At 43.8% G+C, this 24,316-nt stretch overlaps 2 protein-coding genes and 1 non-coding gene across 8 annotated transcripts in view; 1 reads left to right on the forward strand and 2 right to left on the reverse strand.

Annotated features, from left to right (window-relative positions):
* SYNE2 (spectrin repeat containing nuclear envelope protein 2) overlaps positions 1-24,316 on the forward strand; it is a 376,660-nt gene that overhangs the window by 332,451 nt on the left and 19,893 nt on the right. For all 6 annotated transcript variants that reach the window (XM_028851601.2, XM_028851602.2, XM_028851605.2 and 3 more), the window contains exons 97-100: positions 2,914-3,069; positions 5,014-5,172; positions 6,774-6,940; positions 19,916-20,078. In XM_028851601.2, the coding sequence (XP_028707434.2) occupies positions 2,914-3,069; positions 5,014-5,172; positions 6,774-6,940; positions 19,916-20,078 (645 nt within the window). The remainder of the gene's footprint in view (positions 1-2,913; positions 3,070-5,013; positions 5,173-6,773; positions 6,941-19,915; positions 20,079-24,316) is intronic.
* Positions 14,836-24,316, reverse strand: part of ESR2 (estrogen receptor 2) — a 98,695-nt gene continuing 89,214 nt past the window's right edge. The window contains exon 10 of the transcript XR_013395106.1: positions 14,836-15,466. The gene's annotated coding sequence lies outside the window, so the exon portion shown is untranslated. The remainder of the gene's footprint in view (positions 15,467-24,316) is intronic.
* Positions 17,748-17,854, reverse strand: LOC114680085 (U6 spliceosomal RNA). Its single transcript, XR_003732151.2, has one exon. It is a non-coding gene; the product is annotated as a U6 spliceosomal RNA (small nuclear RNA).

Genomic DNA, 24,316 nt, shown 5'->3' on the forward strand with positions numbered 1-24,316 from the left:
AAATAATTTTTGTATAAGTAATATAGTCACATGGCTCAAAATTCAGAAGGTGCAAAAGGTATATGTGATAAATTTTTCTCTTATCAATTCCTCTCCACAGAAGCAATCAATGTTACCGGTTTGTTGTATATTCTTCCAAAGATAGAGTATGCATATACAGGCCAAAATGTATTTGTATACCCATTCTTTTTCGGTCTTCTTTTTTCCAAATGGTAGTACAGAAAAATGGGACTTGACAGTTCCACTGGTAATTGAGTCCATAGGCAAGGCCTAAATGCTGTCCTGATACTGCAGAGTCTAGTCAAATCCTGTGCAACACCACTTTTTGTAGCCAAACAACTTGAAGTTGTACATCCCATGTTACATAAAAAATTGGAAATTTCCATGTATTCTTGTGGTATAGATAATTTATCTGGTTGAATGAAGATGGTGGAAACTTATCTGATTTCTCTCTGACAGTTTGGTTGCCAATCTGGGGCAATTTAATTTAAAGACAGGCATGATTGTTGACATTTTTATACAAACTGATCGTCAGCTACAGTAAACTTCCACAAGAGACCTCATTCTATATACTGTTTGACTCCCTACTTTTTTCATGTAGTGTTTATGAACATTTTAAAGCTCTCAAGACATACTGCCAAATTGCTTTCCTTTCAGCCATACATTTTGGTATCTGAAAACTTGCTGTGCAGCAGTACCATGGCAGGTTCTGGGCACTGCATCAGTGAGCGGTGTTGTCATGGTCCCTGCCAAGTGTGGAGCTAATGGTCCAGTCTGCCAGAGAGACCTGTTCACCAGATAGCCACACTGTATGCACAGGGGTGTGTGTGTGTCTGTGTGTCTGTGTCTGTGAACATGGTGAGTGTTAGAGGGGAAAAGCGCAGGGCAATGAGAGTAGAACAGGAGTCTCAACCTTATCCAGTGACTGTATACTTTCTGATTGTCAATATTATAAGTATTCAAACCATACTGAGTGAAACCTGGCTGGGCATAACTTGGCGGCCAAGCCAGCACCTCTGAGCAGGGCACTGGACAGGCTGAGCTTCCTGCCACCTGACTGGGAAACTCTGTCTGAAGCTCAGCGGTTTCCAGATCTCCAATTTCAAGTCAGTAAGTGGTACACCTCGGCTGGCAGGTGGCCCCTTTATGTTACATAGCTTTCCAGAGCATTCCACTGTGGAATCTGCTGTCATCTACTTTACTGGAACCAATTGTGAGACCAAAAGCAGTAATACAAATGTTAAATACCTAATGATTTAGCTTCTGAGAAAGGTGTTAATTCCTCATTCTACATGTAACCTTTAAAAGAATTATCTGGGCCACTTTATTAAACATAAATTGTTGTTGGTAAGTTACGAAATCATGCCAATGTAGCTTTTAGAACTCTGAAAATCAATCAGAATTAACATACTGTTAGGGCCCTTCAAACTTATCCCTGATTTTAGGCATAGTAGCAGCAGGGCATGGTGGCTTGCCCTTGTCATCCCAGCACTTCAGGGGGCTGAGGCAAGAGGATCACTTGAGCTGGGGAGTTTGAGGCAAGAGGATCACTTGAGCTGGGGAGTTTGAGACCAGCCTGGGCAAAATGATGAGACTTCCATCTCTACAAAAAAATTTAAAAATTAGTCAGGTGTGGTGGTGCATGCCTGTAGTCTCAGCTACTCTGCAGGCTGAAGCATGAGGATCACTGGAGCCCAAGAGGTCAGTCAAAGCTGCAGTAAGCCATGATCATGCCACTGTACTCTAGCCTGGGCAACAGGGTGAGACCCTGTCTCTAAAACAAAATAATAAAAGTTAAAAAGGCATAGTATCTTATTTCAGGTTTCAGTTGACAGATAGGACTGGAGACCCTTAAAATGTGCCAAGTCATGAAGAATTGTAAGCACAATAAAAACCTGGTGGACTCGAGTGTTTTGGCTGTTTCCTTTTACCTTCCCTGCTGTGAAAGTAAATCTCTTGAGTAAATCCTAGATTTCAAAGTTTCAATTTGACAATGACAGTGCTGCTTCTTTTTTTGTTTGTGTGTTGGAGATGGAATCTCACTCTGTCAGCCAGGCTGGAGTGCAGCGGAGTGATCCTGGCTCACTGCAACCTCCACCTCCTGGGTTCAAGCGAGTCTCCTGCCTCAGCCTCCCGAGTAGCTAGGATTACAGGCCACCACGCCCAGCTAATGTTTGTATTTTTAGTAGAGACAGGGTTTCATCATGTTGGCCAGGCTGGTCTTAAGCTCCTGACCTCAGGTGATCTGCCCGCCTCGGGCTTCCAAAGTGCTGGGATTACAGGTGAGCCACCGAGCCCAGCCATTGCTGCCTTTCAAAAGATAGGTGTTTCCATGGCCAGAAAATTATCTGCTAACTAATCTTTGCCAATTATTAGAAAAGTTTATTTCTGTCTTCCATTATACTTACTCATTAGTTTCAAAAGTTAGCCAAAAACAATTCCCTTTGAACAGAAGTCATTGCTGTTACATGATTACCACAATAGCAGAAATGCATTTCTTAGGGTTTTTTTTAATGGAAAATCACATTTTAAATCTATCTGAAATGTAGTTTCAGGATTAAAAATTGTATGTGTGCGTGTGTGTGTATGTCAAGATTATTAGATTCCAAATATACTTTCCTCTAAATAAAGACCTACATGACTTTAAAATAGAATAAATTCTGTCGAAATCAGAGCTACCTGAGGAAATGAAAATAAAGGTAGAAAAGAGTTTTCCGTTGAGAAGAAGGTGGTGGAGAACTGGCCAACCACAACTGCAGGCGCTCGCCTTGGGCTGTTTCCCATTCAGAAGGTCCCTCCCCCTCTCCTGGCCTCCCCTCCCCCAGAGTCTAATCAAAGGATTAGCCTACAGGTTTGGAAACAACAGCCGCTTGAGTTGAAGGCTTTTTACCCCCTTCTTGTGATTAAATGCAGGAACTTGAACAGTCTTTGGCTAGCTGGACTCAGAACTTGAAAGAACTTCAAACTATGAAGGCAGACTTAACCCGGCACGTTCTCGTGGAAGACGTGATGGTTTTGAAGGAGCAAATAGAGCATTTGCACAGACAATGGGAGGACCTCTGCTTAAGGGTAAGTCAGCTCACTGCAGGGCACGGCTGTTTGGGAGTGGATTGAAATGTCTCTGAAGGCCAGACAAAGTAGAAAGGAGCTTAATTTCATTGAACCGGAGGCCCTTTTCAGTGGGACCCCTGGCCTGGCCGCTGCTCCTTTAGAAGGCAGCAACATGGTTTAACAGATTTGACCCTTTTGTTTCTCCAGCGCTAAATGCTAGAACTTTGCACGCTTTTAATGAGCTTTTTTTAAAGTCACTTTAGGTGGAGACAGAAATTGCAATTCTGATCAGATGTGTAGACTGCTCTCTGGCTTGTGTAGGTGGCAAGCCCTAATCAGTGTATCAGAAGCAGGACCCAGTGAAGAGGTCCTTTACTGGGGAGTCTCTTCTGGGCCTAACAGCAGGAGTCTTACTTAATGCCCAGCAAGCATGGGAGCATTTCATATGAGTACTCTGCATTCACAGGCAATCTGATGTTTATTTCAAGTAGCCGGTTTCTAAAATTCTCTAAGAGAAGTGATCACCTGCTATGTTGTCTCACTGGATCACTTTGACTTATTAAGAATGGGATTGTGTTAATAGAGTATTATATGGTATAGGCTTGTGACAGGATCAGGATTGAATTAAGGGATTCAAATAGTCTTAAAGATCTTTGTTTTAAGAACATAGAATTCTAGTGAAAATAAATTCCTTAATCTCATTTTTGTGAATTAAGAGATGTATTTAAAAAGTTGAAATTCAGGCACATTCTCCTTCTTGATTTTAGTATTTAATATTCACAATGTACCCTAATTTTAAATTTTATTTTAGAACTTTTTAAATTTTATATAAAAGAAAATGTTTAGAATATATGAAAAGTGTTCTGAAAGTTAGGGTACACAGGAAGACTGAGGCCCAGATGTTCCTAATTGTTACTATTATGAAATCAATCAGGATGACACTGTGCAAAATGCCAGGATTTTTAAAAGATAAACAGATGCCCTGAGGAATGGAAATTTCGGATAGTTTTTCAAGCGTTTTTAACACGTTTGCCTGGGTAGGATATATAAGCATTCAGTATTTTCTCCTCCTTAAAGAGCAGAGTTTCTTTATACACAGCAGGAAAATCTCAGAGAATTCAACCTTGGTTTCCTGGTCCATATAGTGGGGTGTCAAAACTTTACCAAAGAGCCACCCCCTTTTAACCCTACGATTCTGAAGATTCTTAAAACCTGAGAATACTTTTGTACATCTAGTAAGGCTGATTTGCATTATTTAAATTTATATTTAGTGAAATTTAAACCTTTAAGGAGGAGGACCCTTAGCTGATGTCAGTTTAGGGGCTACTTATGCGTAATGGGGCATTGGGTATTTTGGGGTCAGCCTGCTTGCTGCAGACCAGCTGTTGGCGATATATCCATGGTTTCCATCCAAAATCCAGTGCTTAACAGGAAAGTGGGTTAAATGAGTGATGTACATTGTTTTTGGTTTTACTTTGTTTTGAAGCATAACAATAGGACATTTAAATGGCTGTAGTTTTCCTGGTCCATTTGCATTATAAATGTTTGATTTACATTCTGTCTGGATTAATAGTTTTTAAACAGGACGTTGTCCTTATGTTGGTATAAGGATTTAATTTGTTGTTAAAAGGGCAAGGATTTGGGTTATATCTTCATCTAGCCTTTCCTGTTTTTAATTTTTAATATAACTGGATAGTAACACACAAGTATTGGGTAAAACAGTCCTTCCAATCAGCTACGTTTCAGGTACAGTATTTGTTATTTTTTGTGGCATTTATCACAGGTGTAAGGAACTTCTGTTGATGTGAAACCCTAGGTTTTTAAGAGGCAAAGCCAGACAAGGGTGAGTGTAGAGAGCTACTGATTAAAATGAATGAAACTCAGTCTTTTTGATGTGAGGGAGAGAAGGGGGTGCTTTCCTTCCTGGCTATACTCAGCTGCCAAATGTATTTTCATTTGCAGGTGGCTATACGTAAACAGGAGATTGAAGACAGACTCAATACATGGATTGTATTCAATGAGAAAAATAAAGAGTTGTGTGCCTGGCTGGTGCAGATGGAAAACAAAGTTCTACAGACAGTGGACATTAGTATTGAAGAAATGATTGAAAAGTTACAGAAGGTACGGGAGGATACCCAGGGTGGATGTAGTTCTGACTACCGTGGAATTGTTGGCCCTCCTCGCTCCTAGGCCCAAACAGGTGCAGGGTTACGGGTGCTTCCGGTAGCATTTTAGAAATTTGAAGGGACTTCACTATTTTTGATCCTTTTGAGAGAGCAGTGGGAAGAGAGAAGGTTCCAGAGAGATGGGAGTGTGAGACCATTGTCAGTGGGCATGGTACTGAGGGGAGTTGCTTTCTCTCCATTAGGAAGTGTGGCCAGGGAAGGGGCTTACACATCAGCTGATACCCCAAGTGAGTTAGAGTTTCTCTAGTTGTTATTAAGAAGCTCTCGTTGGCCAGGCGCGGTGGCTCATTCCTGTAATCCTAGCACTTTGGGAGGCCAAGGCGGGTGGATCACCTGAGGTTAAGAGTTCGAGACCACCTTGGCTGACATGGTGAAACCTCATCTCTACTAAAAATACAAAAATTAGCCTGGTGTGGTGGTGGGCGCCTGTAATCCCAGCTAATTGGGTGGCTGAGGCAGGAAGATTGCTTGAACCTGGGAGGTGGAGGTTGCAGTGAGCTGAGATGGTGCCATTGCACACCAGCCTGGGCAACAGAGTAAAAATTCCATCTCAAAAAAAAAAAAAAAGCAGCAGCAGCAGCTCCCCTTGCCAAAGGGGAGAGGCCAAAAGCAGTGAGGCTCATAATTTTGAAATGGTCACTGGTCTCTACAGGGAAAAGTAATAACATTCTTGCTGCAGTCACCCAAAACACCACTCAGTCAACCCTCTGGAAAACTGGAAACGACAGCAGCCTAATTAGTTATGCTTAGTTGTCCTCAGTTCCCAAGTAGGTTAAAAGAAATGTGTGAGAGGAAACAGAGAGCTTTTGAATTAGGTAACTATTAAAAACAAAGTAATTATTGCCTTACATATTTTGCATTTGCCTGATGCTTGTTGCCTGACTTTTTAGCTACTCACTGAAAAGTTAGCTTCATTAGAAGGTATGAGGTTGGCCGGGCGCGGTGGCTCACACCTGTAATCCCAGCACTTTGGGAGGCCGAGGCGGGTGGATCACAAGGTCAGGAGATCGAGACCACGGTGAAACCCCGTCTCTACTAAAAATACAAAAAATTAGCCGGGCGCGGTTGTGGGCGCGTGTAGTCCCAGCTACTCGGGAGGCTGAGGCAGGAGAATGGCGTGAACCCGGGAGGCGGAGCTTGCAGTGAGCCGAGATCGCGCCACTGCACTCCAGCCTGGGCGACAGAGCGAGACTCCGTCTCAAAAAAAAAAAAAAAAGAAGGTATGAGGTTGGGTTTTGAGACAGTGTCTCACTGTGCTCGAGTGCAGTGGCGAGATCATAGCTCACTGCAGCCTCAACCTTCTGGGCTCAAGGGGTCCTCCCACCTCAGCCACCCAAGTAGCTGGGACTGCAGACATGTGCCAGCATACCTGGCTAGTTTTTTCAGAAGTGGGGTCTTGCTATGTTGCACAGGCTAGTCTTGAACTCCTGGACTCAATTGATCCTCTTGCCTCGGCCTCCCAAACTGCTGGGATTATTGGTATGAGCCATTATACCTGGCCAATTTTTTTTTTTTATGTTTTGGTGCCTTTGCCAGGACTGCATGGAAGAAATAAACTTGTTTAGTGAAAACAAGTTACAGTTAAAGCAGATGGGTGACCAGCTGATCAAGGCCAGCAACAAATCGAGAGCAGCTGAGATCGATGACAAGCTCAACAAAATTAACGATCGTTGGCAACATCTTTTTGATGTCATCGGATCAAGGTAAGAAATGGGCTAAAAATGATTCTTACTCTCCAGGAACAGTAATTACTTTACAGATCTAGTAAACTGAGCCCAGCCTTCCTCTAAGGTGATCCAGCAATTTTATAAGTTTACAGATTAAGGCAAAGTTTGATAAAAATGAGTGGAAATTCTTTCCATGTTATAAAAAACCTAGATGCTAGTATATCCCACCTTAATATTTTTTCTTTAGCTTACAACTTCACATGCATTAGAGTAGTTTTATATAAGGGTTGGAAACTTATTTGGAAAGGGATCCTTCGGAGGGGGTATTGTTTAGAAATTCTGACTCTGTGTTAGCATTTATGTGTCCCCACAGCGGAGCCATGGCTGTTGCTTCTGCCTCAGTGTGGCAAATCAGGCAGGTGAGGGCACAGGCCTGGTTTCTGGAGGCTGGGGGCCCATGACTGCCCCGCCACCCGCACTCACGGCAGGGGCAGGAGTCTACTCTAAGTGTGTGGGCTCAGAGTGCCAGGTCTCCCAGGGGTGTCTTGTCCTAGGATGTGGATTTGGACACAGCCAAGTCCTAAATCAAAGGGCCACAAATCAAAGCTATGTTGGCTAGTGCAATCTTATCAGAAATAGTGCTGATAATTTTATCTCTCCCCCCAAAATGATGGTGATGCCCAAAGTTCTTAAATGTCTTCAAATTCCCTCTCTAAAGACAAACCCCAAGTGGATGTTTATTCAGTGGCCACCTGGCATATGGAGAACAGTCACTTGGCCTTTGGACTGCTTGTGCAGCTGTGCTTCCACTGGCCACACAGGTCCTTTCCATAGCAGTATACTCAGATGTTTTGAACAACACCTAGAATTAGGAATATACAGGAGAACCTATAAGGTGAATAAAGAATTGGGGGGTGATGAAAGTAAGATACTCTTAATAATTTGGCATCTTCTTTACCTCATTGTTACTGGAAACCACAAGTGAACCTGAGTCAGTCAACAGAGGCACCCGGCTAAATAAGTTGAGTCAGTTACGTTAATGGGAGTAGGTATCTGAGCAGCTGTAAAACCAAGTGGTTTGAGAGCTCAGATCCCATCTTCCTGGGATCAGGAAGATCCTTACAGAGGGGCTGTGTTCCCAGAGGGTCCTGAATGAGGGATTGCGGTTACTGGTGGCAGAGAGAGAGACACATATGTTGAGAGCAAACAGGTACAGAATAGAGCAGCGTTGAAGCCATTCAGGAAGTGAAGAGAAGCCCCATTGGCCCCAAACGTAGGAGATGAGCTAGAAAGATGGGCTGGGGCTAAATCTTAGAAGACTTTAAATCTCAGCTAAATATTGGCCTTCTGAAAAAATATCTGAATCATGCCTGATTCCTTAGCAGTGGAGGGTTTGCTGAAGACAAATATTAGGGGGATTTGGCTGGCAACATAGACTGGCCCAAATTCAACTTCTCTCCACAGCCAACTGGGGGAAAGAAAAAAAACCTACAGAAATGCATGGTGGAAACCTAAGTAAGGATTAAGAGTACAAGTTTTGAACCATTCCTAACTTTCTCATTTATTCACTGTGAAAACTTGAGTATGTGATTTAACCTTTCTAGGCCTCAGTTTCTAAGTCTGTAAAATGGGTCTAATTGGCTTACATCAGAGGCCACTGGTGCTTTCTGCTGTGAGGATATATATCATATCTTTGGTATAGGGCCAGCACAGCACATGTAAGCCAGCATTTATGGAGTGGTTGTTTTAGTTACTTTTCCATGAGAAGGCTCTGAAGTCGTGTGTGTATTGAGTGGAAGATGATTCTGTCGGTGACCTCTAGTGATGAGAGGTCTTTCCCCAGTGAGGCCTGCAACTAGACTACCTCATTCTCAGAGCTGAGAATAGTGTGTCAGATGTATGTTGAAATGAATAAATGTTTCAGTTCATTCGTTAATAATAAGATCATTTCTGTGGGATAAATTGTGTCTTTGTGGTTGCCTTTATAGCGTAAGTCTTCTCGAGCCCTTGGCACTAGTCGAGGGTATGATGGCATCACACCCATTCATGGATGATACAGGATCAAGATCTAGCTAATGTTTCTTGAAAGTTAGAGTGACAGTCCATTTTTAATCATTCATGCTCTGCTTATATCACTTTGGAGTTTAACAGGCTGTTTGCTTTCCTCGCTCACTCTCTGCCTGTCTTCAGCCAGCCTTTTGGTGGGAAAGAGATAAAACAGTGGGTAAAATTTTATTGATCTTTTTGGAAAGCACAGCTGGGGGAAAAGGAGTTGAAATAGGAAATATGTTGTCAGCTGCCTATATTCTTAGCAATATGCCTTTTGTGTATGATTTCACTTAAACTTCACTGTGATTCTGGAGAGTAGATACCATTGTCCCATTTTACACACTGAGAAGGAAACTGAGGACTGAAGCTAAGCAACTTACCCATAGTTACATAGCCAGCATGTGACGTAACCAGGATTTCAACTCGGGCAGTTTCACCTCCCTGACAGCCCAGACCCTCTCATTTGAAACACTGAAATGAGCAGTACATGCTGAGTGCCTAATCCCTTCAGCACTGAGGAATTTGGGAGGGAATCATTTTTCTTATTTTAAAGCAAGGGCCAGGCTGAGACAGACAGCTAGAATCTAAGAAGCTCTTAGCTGAGTTTATTGTTCAGGTGAATCTGTGGGTTGAGGCAGCAAACTTGGACCTGTCATAATCAGCCTTACATAGAATCAGCCTTACATAGAATCCCTGATGCTGACTTCACCCTGGGCGTTGTACAAAGGAAGGGAAGGGTTGGAAGCACAGGCTGCAAACTTTACGTTTGAACAGTGGCAACAAGAACCTGCTCTGCAGGGTGCCCTGATGGCTTCATTTGCCCACAGGATCCAGGACATCGTGCAGCATCTTCCATCCTACCCACAGTATTCTGCTGCTTTGGCCCTGTGGCAGGGAAGAGCATTTCTTGTTAAAAATAAGATTGGCCAGGCGTAGTGGCTCACGCCTGTAATCCCTGCACTTTGGGAGGCCGAAGCAGGTGGATTACCTGCAGTCAGGAGTTTGAGACCAGCCTGGTGAACATGGTGAAACCCCGTCTCTACCAAAACTACAAAAACTAGCTGGGCGTGGTGGCACACACCTGTAATCCCAGCTACTCAGGAGGCTGAGGCAGGAGAATCACTTGAACCTGGGAGGTGGAGGTTGCAGTGAGCCGAGATTGCGCCACTGCCCTCCAGCCTGGGTGACAGAGCAAGACTCTGTCTCAAAAAAAAAAACAAGATTGGAAGGCGATCCTATGTAGGTACCTGGCCTCGTTACTGCAAGATCTTAACTACAAAACTAACTTTAGAATGGTTTTAGAAGACTAAGGTTTAGAATGGTTTTAGAAAACTAAGGTTTAGAACGGTTTTCAGAAGTCCAAGGCCTCAATAAATCAGGTTTAATTCACTGGAGGAAAAAATGGAATTTAGGATAGGCTTCCTTAAAAACTACATTAGATTTCTGATCATTTCGGGTGGTAGACTCCATTGTTGGATAGATAGGAGAGGAAACCAACATTGCTTATTTTTTAAGTGCCAGTTTCCTCACATAGATTATTTCATTTTAATTCTTTTTTTTTTTTTTTTGAGGCGGAGTCTCGCTCTGTCGCCCAGGCTGGAGTGCAGTGGCCGGATCTCAGCTCACTGCAAGCTCCACCTCCCGCGTTCACGCCATTCTCCTGCCTCAGACTCCCGAGTAGCTGGGACTATAGGCGCCCGCCACCTCACCCGCCTAGTTTTTTGTATTTTTTAGTAGGGACGGGGTTTCACCGTGTTAGCCAGGATGGTCTCGATCTCCTGACCTCGTGATCCGCCCGTCTCGGCCTCCCAAAGTGCTGGGATTACAGGCTTGAGCCACCGCGCCCGGCCTCATTTTAATTCTTAAAACAACACTGCAAAGTCAGTGTGATTCTTCATTTTATAGAGAGGGAAACTGCAGCTCAGAGAATGTCGGTAATTTAGCCAAGGACAGTGGGAACTCTGCCCGGGACAGAAACATGCACATAAGATTACATGGGCCCTGGTGTGGGTATAGAGAGGCCCGTGACTGGCTGTCCCTCAGAGTTGCTCTGGGAGCTTTTAAAAGTTCTCATGGGCCCTTGGGCAGCTTCTCGCAATGGTGACATCTACACTTTTATGAAACATGCAGATACTTTCAACAGAGGTCATTTAAAGCATTACATAGACTCCCTGATGCTGATTGTATATATGTTTGGGGATTGTAATTATGTAGAACCCAAGTTGACAACAAGAAATATTCTAAACTTTTTTTTTTTGACTGTGCCTATTAGCCACTCTCCTTCCTCTTTTCTTCTTTTTTTTTTTTTTTTTTTTTTTGAGACGAGGTCTGGCTGTATGACCCAGGCTGGAATACAGTGGCACAGTCACAGCTCACTGCAGCCTCGACCTCTCAGGCTCAAACAATTCTCCTGCCTCAGCCTCCCAGGTAGCTGGGACTATAAGCACACACCACCATGCCCAGATAATTTTTTGTTTTTGTTGTTTGTTTTTTGTAGAAATGGGGTTTCACCATATTGCCCAAGCTGGTCTTGAGCTCCTGGGCTCAAGTGATCCTCCCACCTCTGCCTCCCAAAGTGCTGGAATGACAGGCATGAGCCACTCGCACCCAGCCTTCGATAACGTCTTTGAAAAGTGACTCAGCAAAACTTCTGAATGCAGGACAGACAACTAAATTAAAGAAAGTATCCTTCAGAACTGCCAATATGTGTGATCCTCTGTTTTGGAGGCATCTGGATTACCTAAGAACAGCTGAGATACAAATTGTTGGGTGACAGACAAAAAGATGCAGGGTTAACCTTCACAGCCAGCACAGTCTGAAGCTCTAAAAAGACGGTCCTTGGATCTCATCCCCTCAATGGGACTGATGCCAGAGAAGGAGTTGACCTGCCACCTGATCTCACCTATGCCTCCCCTTAGTTTTAAAAACCCAATAGTTGAACTCCTTAAAAATTCATCTACTTTTGTTTCCCAGAACTCCCTCCCCATTTCCTTAATGAAAACCTGGCTTGTCATATGAACCGGAGCTCTGTAGACACAGGTGGGGCTGTGTCTTCAGTGAGTCCCTCTGGCAGGTTGCACATTTTGGTGAATTCTTTTAGAGACTTGGGATCAGGGTGAGGAACTCTTTTTAAAGGCTCTTTCTAGCAGCATGTGTGAATAATCTGATGAAAGCGTTCAGTGCCTGCTGATATAGGTTGGACAGCGAAGTAGAAAGGCATACCCTCCGAGAAAGTTTACATTGGTTTTTCTCTTGGTTGGAATCATTTTAATGAAAATGATTTTAATTTTCTTTTTGCTTATCTGTACTTTCTAAATGTTCATTATGGAAGATGTTTATAACATGTCATGAACAAATGTCATCAATTTTATGTTCTCTTTCCTGAATTTCTGACGGTAGCACCACTAGCAAAGCCTGTCGTCCTTATTAAGCCACTGACAAGGAGGGGCTTTCCTAGTACCGTATGACCTCAAAGATTAGCTCCTTCCTGTTTACACTGAATTGCTCTCACTATCAGAAATATCAAATCCATCCAAAGGAACTTTTTAAACTAAGCATAACTTTTAAATTTTGCCTGCCAACCTGAAAAGCTCACCTATTTTATAATAGTGGCAATTAAAATGTTATCATTAAACTCAGAAGTTATGACCGTGGCAGTTGTGTGTTAAGATTGTTTTCCATGCCTTGCAGAATGGGCAGAAATATGTGTGCCTTTTTAGACTGATAAAGCTTTTCATTGCTCTCAAGCTCTTATCTGTATTTTCTCAAGGTTTTCTGGAAGACCAAACAATGCTGCTAGTCACGAAGTTGACTTGCGTTGGTCTTAGCAGGTTGCCTGATCCAGTGGGACTGGAAGGATTTAGGGATTATTTTAGCACAGGGGGAGCCAGATGTGAGCCTCCTCACTTCCATTTTCCTTCCCATCAGTCTGATCCTTCTGCCTCTAGAATGGGTGGCCGCTGTTCCCAGACCCTGCAGAAATGGCTTCCTTGAGGATTGAGGAGTTCCCCCAAGGAAAGAGTAGCCGTCACTGGCGTAATGAGCAAGTATCCTGATGGCCAGCATCAGGCAGGTCCAGTGTACTGAGCCTCAGAGGTTCATGCTCAGCAGGTTGCAGGAACAGCCAACCACGTGGGCCTGAGTTCGATGCAGCATTTTGGGAGAACTATTGCCAGGTCTGCACTTCTGATTCCACTGGTGTAGCATGTGTTTGCTATGTTTCAAGGTGGGGATACAATAATGACTAAATGTTGGGCTTTAGGGACTCCTGAAAAATGATATCGAGTCTCAGAATAAGGCTGGGAATGAGTCTGAGGTAGACTAGACACAAACCAAGTGCTGCCACTCAGGATTGTCTGGAGAAACTGAGGGTATGAATAAGGTGGAATTTTCAGACACGTTATGGTAAGTCCTGGGAGGAGCTAGCAAGGAAAGTTACAAAATTTCTTCCTCTGCAATGAATTCCCTTTATACTGCAAAATAGAATTTTTGTGCACGAAGCAGATAAACTAAATGAACTATCTGACCCTCCTAAACCAGGATGTTCAGGACCAAAAGGACAGAGCAGAAAACCCCCACAGGGAAATTGCTTCTTCAAGAGGACAAGAGGAAGGCATTCCTGTTGGACTCAGGGGCTTCAGATTTTGCTGTTTCTTTTAAACCTGAAACAGAGAAATTTAATTTGTGGAGGACAGAAATCCTCTTTTGCCTGCCCCAAATTAAATGTTTCGTCTCTCCGTTTATAGCACTTCATAAATAACCCATAGCCAAGATAACACTGTGACTTTCTTCTCCCAGCATTGCAATCCTGGAGCGTCAGAACAAAGACTGTGTGTGTGAGGAAAGAGCTGGAGATATTTGTTTATTGGAAGGGAGAAAACTGAGATTAAAAATTGCAGTTAGCAGGGGAGAAGGTGTCTTCCTTCCTGCTGGCATTGCCCTGTGCCTGCGAGCCAGCCATGCTCACAAGGAGCCTTGGAGAGGGCTGCGTCCGCCTCTGTACAAGATGCTGAACCAGTGAAGAGGGCACGCCGGGCAGGGGGAGGGGCTGCCTCGGCCCTGGGAGGTGGAGGTGCGGCCGGGAACTTGGAGCTTTCGCTTAAACATAAGGAATGATTTTTTCTCATCAACAGTAAGTGCCATTTTCGTCATCAGCTCTGCATAGGGCCGAGGCGCCGGGTGCTGTCCCTTGTGTCTTGCTCTCTGGCTGTGTCGCTTTGGTTACAATAGAAATCACCGATGAGATGGTGGCTGCGGAGTGTTTGTGCTCAGCCATCGGGGGATGGGTTCTTTCCCAGCGTCAGCATGCGTGTGGTGTCTGCAGTCTGCCTCTGACAAGCAGGGCAGAGGAGTGATTATGCGGTGTGGAAAATGGAAGTCCTCCGGTGACAAAAATGCTTCAAAGAGGCAATGAGCTCAGACGTGTATTGTAATGCCTCTGCCCCTAAATCAGGGCTTCAGGATCTTGGAGTAATGCATTATTTTGCCATAAGGATGTTTAGTCATGTGAAAAGATACAATTGTACAGGATTTCTACAGTGTTTTTTGCAACTGACAGCTGCCCACAGGTTTGACTGTTTATTTCAGTACAAATTCGGATACTTGAACCATCTCAGTTTTCCTTAGTATTTTTTAAATTAGGCATAGGAATTTTTTTGTTCACTTAGGCTGATTTAGGGCTTTTATAATTTAACTGTAGACTCCTGAGCACATAGAGGATAGGACTAAATGGTAAATTATTCCATATGTATAAATTTGACATGTAAAGCCTTCATCATACATTGTTAAGGCTTAGGCTTGGTATATAGAATGATGCAAACCTGGCTTGATTTTGTTTGTTTGGAAGGAGAGGAGTGTTTATCATTGTTATATTCTCATCCATCGCTAGTTAAAAGAAAAACTTTATTTGCCTTGATCGTTTTCTGCATTTTTACCCATAATTACTGCAAAGGAACTCTTGTCATTTAAAGCAGCTCTTAGGCATAATTCTTTTGTTTGGTTTCATAGAAAACATTTTGCTTTAGGTCTCTCAATAAAGAGCCTATGCAGGTGGAAAACTTTGCTTTTGTACCTAAAAATTTTGTTTTTCTGATTCTCAGAACTGGGATTTAATTCAGAAAATCATGCTGCTTTTTCCTGGAGAAAGGTTATTTGTTGAAATGTCTATGTGAGAAATGTTCAGAGCACCGGGTCAAAACTGGGGCGAGTGCAGAGATGGGGGCCGCGGCAGCAAACTGCTCAGGTGGTTGATGTCAGGCAGCGTTGAGGTTGCTTCTGTGTGCCAGCAGGCTGGTTTCTGAATAGGTTTTCTTATTTCCAGATATTAACTCGAGATTTCAAATTTTTCAAGAGCAGTATTAACAAGGCCTAACATGTGGAGGTCAGTCGCCTGGGTTGGCAAAAGACAGACGCTTCCTGGCCTGGGACAGGTGACCATTAGGTTACAGCGTCTGCACAGAGCAGAACGATGCACACTCCGCCGTGTACCTGATGGGTCCCAGGGTCAGTCATTACCTGATGATCAGAGGAGCAACATTTAGACTCCCAGGCATTTGGGGGTATTAGGCCTCTGGATGGAGTTTGGCATATACCGGCTAAATCCTGGCTGGATGAGTGCTTTGTCACTTCTTGGTGACCTTCTTTTCCTTCCCTCCCACCTTCCCCTCCTCTTTCACTTGCACTAAGTATGCCTGTGATGTGAGTGTCTGTCAGCGCTTCATTGGCCCTGTGTGAAACCGGGGCTGAGGAGCAGGGGTGGCTTCTAGGCTGGCAGCACACTGCTTTGTGGGAAAAGGGCTCTCATATGCTCTGGTCTTTACAGCTCTTCTTTAAAAATCTAACTTGGCCACTTCTTTTATGAAGAAGACAAATCAGACAAATTGGAAGGTATGAGTGAACATCATTTACTCCTTCAACAGCTATTTATTGAGCAACTCCTATGTTGTATTACAATGTCAACATTACATCTGAATTAGGTAATGACCTCTCTGGGAAGAAGGCCTATCTTCCAGCTATCTCTGAATCCAAGGGTCTGTGCAGGATCCAAGACAAAGCACATGGCTAAGTGATTACTGAAAGAAAATCAGGGAGGGGAAACATGGGCAGCGTGTATCGAGCCTTCTGGCCTCCTCCCCAGGCACCTGCCAAGAGCCCCCGGTTTTAGCATCCACTATACCAGCTCCTACCCCCCAGTGTATCCTGAGCTATGAGTCCAGACTTCTGGTCATGTTCTCTGACTGCAGCAAAACGATCCTGTACCAACAGGATGTGCATGTTAGTGTGTGTAGGATTATGTGAGAGGATGGGTAGTACTTAGGAACAGCAGCTCCAGACCAGACTGCCCAGGTTAGAATCCTGCCTCCACTATTGACCATGTGACTTGCGTGAGCTCTTTACTCTCTGTGCCTCGGTTTCCTCATCTGTCAAGTAGGGATAATAATATTACCTATCTCCTAGCATTGTTATGAAGAGGAAATGATGCCTATAATCCTGGTACTTTGGGAAGCTGAGGCAGCTGGATCACTTGAGGTCAGGAGTTGAAGACCAGCCTGGCCAACATGGGGAAACCCTGTCTCTACTAAAAATACAAAAATTAGCTGAGCATGGTGGCAGGTGCCTGTAATCCCAGCTACTCAGGAGTCTGAGGCAGGAGAATCACTTGAACCTGGGAGGCGGAGGTTGCAGTGAGCCCAGGTCGTACCACTGCACTCCAGCATAGGTGATAAAGACTCCATCTCAAAAAAAAAAGCAAATGAGTTGCTAACATGAAGCACAACAGGCCTGGCACATGTGGCCATCAGCGTGGGATACAGATGTTTCATTTTAATAATAAAGTTTATCATTGTAAAACATACATGTAGAAATTTTAAAAGAACGGGATGACAGTAGACAGTCTCGTATTTTATTCCTACACCCCACTGGTTTGTCCTGAGCACCCCATTTTGGATACCAGAGTCCTGGGAAAACCAAGCAAATTATTCCCCCACCTTCTCCATACCCTCTCTGGGTGTCGCACACCTAACCCCACGGTTAACAGTTCAGGATCACCACAGCCCTGTGGGTCTGTACCCAGGCAATTGTGTTGCTAGTTAGCTCCCTTCATTTAAATACGTGCATTCTTCGGTGTGTTAATTGCTTTTAAGTTAGAAGAGAGGAAACAAGGAAAAAGAAAAAAATATATAAATAAATACTTGGATTCTAGCCCTCTTCTTTTCAAAATAAGAAAGAGGCTGGGATTCTTAGGGTGGAATAGGGTCAGGGGCTAGAGGAAGGCCGTGGGAGATTTCATTCTGGGCAGAGGGAGAAGTGGGGAGGGCGGGAGAGCTGTGCAGAGGTCACGAGCCTGAGCCCTTCCCCCAGCCCCGGGGACGCTCTCTTGGCTGGGCCTCTTCTCCGGCAGAGCCTTCCAGGAGGGCAGTCCTTCAGGAACTGCCTGGAGCACTCCTTGTCCCACGGTGCCAGGGGTTCCCAGCTACGCTGGTAGTTGCCTGGAGTGTTCTTTCTGGAACCAGGGCAATCAAGGTGGCAAGATACTGGGGTGAGGAGGGTGTACCTCTGAAACCATAGGAATGAAGGTGGGATCTAGGTTACAGCTATATCCAGGCCTGGTCCTGGATTCCATGACTTCCTTTTTAATAAATCATCTGTGGCTCTGAAGGGAACGTATCCTTGTGGTGTTTGCGGTAAGAATGTAATTTGGAAAACGGGCATTTATCTCCGAGGCATTCTGCCTTTCACATTCAGTCCCCTCAGCTACCCAGTGAAAGAAGGTACTACTGTGAACACCATTTTTTTTTTTAATATGGAACGCTTCACGAATTTGCGTGTCATCCTTGCGCAGGAGCCATGCTTATCTTCTCTGTATCGTTCCAATTTTAGTATATGTGCTGCCGAAGCGAGCACTGTGAACACCGTTTTATAGATGGCATTAAACATGGCCAGGACGCAAACCCAGGCCCTGACCACAGAGTCTGTGTTCTTCTATCTCCAGACCACACATCCTTCTTCCAAGCTTGCCCTTGAGAATAAAACACTGATGAAAGAACTTTGTGAGGTCCAGTGCCATGTAAATAAAGCATGACTGTAGCGTCATGTGGTCCAGTGTCCACTCTGTGCAGACGACTTTACATGAAGCCTCTTATTTCAGTCTCACCACCACCTGCAAGGTGGGTAATCTTGCAGATCGTGAGGAAGCTGAGAGTCAGCGGTTAGGTACGTTGCAGCGTGCAGAGCTCTTAGATGGGAGAATGGATCTTGGGTCCAGGTCTGCTTGCCTCCGGAGTTCTAGCCTTCACCTCACCCGATGCTGCCACCTCCCTGAAGCTTAAGCGGCTTTGAGGGTGTACTAGAAAGAAGGGGGCTGAGGTGAAAGGACTTTCACTAAATCTTGAAAGTAGCTGGTAATAGAGCTAGAAGTCAGTCCCTGGGATTGACTTGGTAAGTTGTAAGATACACATTTTTTTTTTTAATCTACACTTATATGACTACCCCATGGTCCACTTAAATCATAGCTTCTAGCGGAATGTCCATATTTGTCCATTCACCAAGCATTTGTGGAGAGCATCCTGCCCATCAGGCACTGTGGGAGGTGCTGTGTGTGCGGTGGAAACTGGCCGGCTGCAGCCTGGCCATGGCACTCCCTGTCCTGGTGGGTGTCTGAGAGAGTGCAAGGTTAGAGGCAGAGTGGCCCCTGAATGCTTGAGGTACAGAGATCAAGGGGCTGAACCGGTTTTCAGGGTAGGGCAGGGACTATTGAAAGCTTTGAGCATGGATCAGACTTGCCTTCTGAAACTTACTTACACTTTGGCTACAGAACCAAAGGTGGGCAGGAAGTCTAGGGGGCTGAGAGGAGGTTGTTCAGTCAAGTAAGAGGTGATGGTGGCATGCGGCGCAGTGTTTCCTGAGAGTTAGGGTCGGTGCCCCCATTTATCACTCTAGTGCTCCCAGCCATGGGGCGCAGTTCTGACAGCATCTCCCAACAACATAAGTATTGATCAGTGGGAACTTTCCTTTAGAGCCATTACTTTTAAGTGTCTGAGATTAACTACAAATCCCACAGAACGCCAGGACAGATCCTGGCTCTAGTCGCTCTGCCTTAGGACTTTAAGGAAAGCGGTTTATTGGAGCATTTTATTTTAGTATATATGTCAGAAAAAGATTGTTTTCCCTCAACAGCTACATCACGTCCCCTTGACAGCATGTGGACGTGCACGCCAAGTTGTACTGATGCCATGCGTGTGCTTTCAAATCTGCTCCATGCCGAGTTGGGCTGGATGGGAGCTGAGGCAGACTGGTGAGGGAGATCCCATTTAGAACTGCACTTGCATGCAGATTGCCTTTGCCCCTCCCTTTCTGACAGGCAGAGATGCCCCATAATCTACCCACATGGGCTGGTTCATTGTATACGGCTGGGTGAACCCCTCATACTGAAGCAGTAGGGCTTGGCACATGTTCTCTGCTTACCCAAAGGGGAGGGTCCCATGCGAGGCCTTGTGGACCAAATACCACCAAGTGAACCAGGCATGTAACATCTTTAATCTCCCAGGGTAGATCACCGGCTGCTGCAATCTCAGGCATATACACGGCAGAAACTGGGCAGAAGTCAGGAGTGGTTATTTTCACTTAGGAAAAAATGGCTGTCTTCTCACCTCTGAAGCCCCAGGAAGATGAACTGGGTCTCAGAGGATCTCACTCTGGGAATGATAGGACTTCCATTTGCGTGGGTGGATTAACTCTCCGTCCTTTCGAAAGTCAACAGAGGCAACAGCCTTGCAAAGCTTCACATATTCTCTGAGAACTCGTATCTGGCGACATGAGAGTTGTTCTGATATAAAATCAAAGCAAAATAGATTCTTTTTTACCCTGCAATGCTCTTATTGGAACATTCTTCTACCACTAAGTATTGGGCTTTTGATTTCCATCACTTTTTGTTTGTTTGTTTTGTTTTTCTGCAAATATGTGTAGGGTGAAGAAGTTGAAGGAGACCTTTGCTTTTATTCAGCAGTTGGACAAAAACATGAGCAACCTTCGTACCTGGTTGGCTCGAATTGAGTCTGAGCTTTCCAAGCCTGTTGTTTATGATGTCTGCGATGATCAAGAGATCCAGAAGAGGCTCGCTGAGCAGCAGGTGGGACAATCAGAAATGAGCTCCTGCAAGAGTATGGGTGTCCGCGATGTGCACTGACTCAGGCCTTCCCCGTATAGCTGTGTGTTTTCACGTGCTCACATTTCGTAACGTTGGTTTGCTTTTTCCAGAGAAAACTGACCATCTTTCCATGTTCTTATATCCATCTCTTGAGTGCTCCCTCCCACATTCATGTAGCTTTTTGTGAAACTGTGTGAATAATGTTTAAGATGCAAACCTTAATCTTGGTGGTAAATAAGATTTTTTAAATTATGTCTTTTTTTTGACTCTGATCTTTGTTGTGTTTTGTTAATATAGTTTTGAAAGGCAACTAATTGAAAGAAAAGCAACTTTTCTAATCAAGGAAGGTTCTTATGGGATAATATTCTGTGTGTCTGGTACAGCTTTTTAAAAAATTAAAACAAGAAAAGGTGTGATAAGGAACATGCTTGGACCCAATAGTTTAGGAAGACTTTTAAGAGCTGCAATGCTCTGTGCATTTTTGTTATCAGATATGCATGCTCTGAGCCAATCCTGGAAATTGTGCAGTTTGAAAGCTACTGAGTTCTGCCAGTGTTTCTCATTGTACCCACCTGGTAGGTGCTATTTGACGTCACTGGTTTATCAAATCCACTTTCCTGACTTCCCTGGTCTCATGGCCACATGCTCATTCTCACTTGCAATGCCTGGATTTGTCTTTATTTTTTTTTTTTTTTAATAGCTAAGTTTATCTTAATCTTTCTTTAGCTTTTGTTCACCTCTTTTTTTCAGACCTGTGGGCAGATTCTGTTTTGACTGTAGAAGCAGTATGATTCTCAGAGTCGAATCTGTTTTCTTCACGTTAAGCCTCCACCACACACCACATACCACAGATGCTTAGAGACAGGATTGAGGGTGAACCTTTTTTACCAGATTCAGTATTTGGTGCTACTGTTGACATTTTTTAAGAGATGGCGTCTCACTGTATTGCCCAGGCTGGTCTTTAACTTCTGGGCTCAAGTGATCCTCCCACGCCAGCCTTCTGAGTAGATGGCACTGCAGGCAGGCACCGCCATGCCTGGCCCTCCCTGCTCTTGACTTTTCTAAGTGCTATTACAATTACTGTTTAAATGATGCCTGTTCTCTGGCTTTCAAGCTAGTATGATTTAGTAATGCTACAAATTAAAAATACTGGTTTTTCCACTTAGCTTTGGAACTTTAAGCATGTCTTTTTCATCGAGGTCATCTAGACTCTGTCTTTGCTTTGTGCAGAAAAGAATATTGATATAAGTATTATGGAATTTTAATGGACATTACAGAGATTTTAATGCCTCTCTCATTGGAGTCACAGCTACTGAATACATCAGTTTTACTTAAAAGTGTGATCCACTAGGATGAATGTCTTTGAACAGTCTGTGAAAAGGCAAGGCCTTGCAAATGAATTTACCCTGAGTGGTGAGTTTTTTCAGGTAGATTCTATGGAAGCTGTCAATACCTTTCCTCTTAAAGAATGGCTGGCTAGATTTTGCTGGGGCTGTTGATAGTGTGTTCATTTTTTTTAAATCCAAAGTGTGACAGAACATTAAATTAATTAAATTGCAGAGAATTTGTTCCCAAAAGCATACAATTTGGAGCCACTGCTATTCTCTTAGCCTTATTTCTTCCCATCCTGCAGTGGCACATAATTTCAATCTGGTTGATTTGAAAATTCTCTCTTTATAGAATTCAGCATCACCTTAGTGACATTTCTATCCCTTGGTTACTTTAAAAAAAAAATCAATGGAATTGGTGTTCAGGACTACCGTTATTGTGTAGAAGTTAGATACTGTGTTAGTTTTCTACTACTGTTGTAACCAATTACAGATTTAGCAGCTTAAAAACACAAATGTATTCTATTTCTGGAGGTTAGAGATCTGAACTGCATCTCACTGGGCTAAGATCAGGATGTCATCAGGGCTGTGTTCCTTTCTGGAAGCTCTGGGGAGAATCCATTTTTTTGCTTTTTCTGGCTTTAGAGGCCACCCGCATTGCTTGGCTCATATGTGCCTCTTCTGCCTTCAACGTCATCAACATTGTATCTCTCTGTGTCTTTCTTCATAGTCACATCTCCCTCTAGCTGCCTCCTCTTCTGCCGTTAAGGACCCTTAAGATTACAGTGGGCCCACCCTGCTAATCCCGGATAATCTCCCTATTTCAAGGTCAGCTGATTAGCAACTGCAATTCCCCGTGTAATCTAACAGATTCACAGATTCCAGGATTAGGATCTGGATGTCTGTGTGTGTGTTGGAGGGTGTCATTGTCATTATTCTGCCTACCACAGATGATCTCAGGATACTTTTAGTATTTTTGTTAAAAAGAATAAGTTACAGTGTATTTATATTATACTAAACTCAGACCTTAAGTACCCCATCCAAAACAATGGCAACAAATGTGTTACACAAAAGAATTATGTATGGGCCACTTTTTAAAACCTTACCTAGTGACCATTTTTGGTCTGGGTTAGAAAACCACCTTACCTATGTTTACTTTTCAAACTAAATATAATAAATTAATTGCTTCCAAAAATAAGACCTAAAAACATGGCATCACCTAGCATTGCCTTATGCAAAAGCCCTCGGCCCCCCAAAGTAGCTAAGAGCTATGATGTCCCTGGATCCTCATTGTAATGCACCTGGTCGGGGAGGGGTCAGACCCTCTAAAAGTCCTTTCTGTTTCGCCTTTCTTACATAGAACACCTTTAGGTATAAGGTAATGGGGGTTATTCCTATGGAATATATCATCTTTAAAATGCACAGGAAGTAGTGGCAATTTTGTGACATTTAAATCACAAACCACTTTCGTTGAAACTTTTTAAGATCCCTGTCCTAGTTTTTTCATTGGTTGGTTTCTTGTTTCTCTGTGGGGTGTGCCAGATGGTGGCTTGGAGGAGTTGTTAGTTACCCTTCCATTGGCTAATGAATAGCCCCTGCCGTGGGCCAGCTGAGCTTCACCTCACGCCCCCTGAACCATCCCAACACCCCCCTGTCCCACTTGCTACCCAAGCCCCTCCCACAGAGACATTCAGGAGCTGGCACTGGGGTTTCACCCTATATGATTTTCTGTCTTTTCAGCCTGTTTTTTTTCTCCTCAGCCTCCCTTACCTTCTGTTTTTGGTTCCTTTTTATTCTCATTCTTCTGGCTGCGTTCTCTTCTCCAGTTTCAGGTCTATCTCCTCTTGCTCTGTACCCCCCAACCCCCAAGTTCCTCCCCAACCTCAGTGTTCTGTGTCACCTGCCCAGGGGCAGAAAAACAAAGTGAACAGGAGCCTGTTAGAACTGTCAGCAAGGCCGGGCGCAGTGGCTCAAGCCTGTAATCCCAGCACTTTGGGAGGCCGAGACGGGCGGATCACGAGGTCAGGAGATCGAGACCATCCTGGCTAACACGGTGAAACCCCGTCTCTACTAAAAAATACAAAAAACTAGCCGGGCGAGGTGGCGGGCGCCTGTAGTCCCAGCTACTCGGGAGGCTGAGGCAGGAGAATGGCGTAAACCCGGGAGGCGGAGCTTGCAGTGAGCCGAGATGGTGCCACTGCACTCCAGCCTGGGTGACAGAGCCAGACTCCGTCTCAAAAAAAAAAAAAAAAAAAAAAGAACTGTCAGCAAAAGTCTTTCTCAATGTTTTATGTTGTTTCTTAAATCTACTTTTTCTCTAGATTTGGACAGTTTCCAAGACCTAATTCTTGTGCAGACTTACATCTCTGTGGATACTAGTGGTAGGATTATTTCAGTTTGCAAAATGTTCCTGTCTAGCACTTAAATGGTCTGCATTTTAAAAGGTAGTCTGGCACTGTATTTTCTATTGTACAAGGTAACTAGTAGGCCATTCATTGTGTGGTGTTTTACATGGTTTTAAAAAAAATTTCAAAAATGTTTTTTGAAAAGTTTTGAGAAAGTTTTGAAAATGTTTGAGCTTTTTTTTAAACCAAGATGTTGATGTTCTTTTATAAATTATTGTAGAGCTCGTTTCTTACGGCCATTTACCCTAAATATTAAATCAGTTTTCTTTAGCCATTTGATTCAATGTAAGCTGAATAAATAATGTAGGATAATTGCAGAGTTTATTAAAATACAGAGCATTCATATTGTCCATAAACTAGAACCTCTCTCTGCTTTTCAGCTAGACCTTACCCACCTGGAGCCAGATGAGGTCATGGGCATTTTTCAGTTATAAGTGATGAGTATTATTTATTTAACACCAGTATCAGGGTTCCTAATTTATTATTT

This window comes from Macaca mulatta, chromosome 7 (assembly GCF_049350105.2).
Source record: "Macaca mulatta isolate MMU2019108-1 chromosome 7, T2T-MMU8v2.0, whole genome shotgun sequence".
NCBI lineage: Eukaryota > Metazoa > Chordata > Mammalia > Primates > Cercopithecidae > Macaca > Macaca mulatta.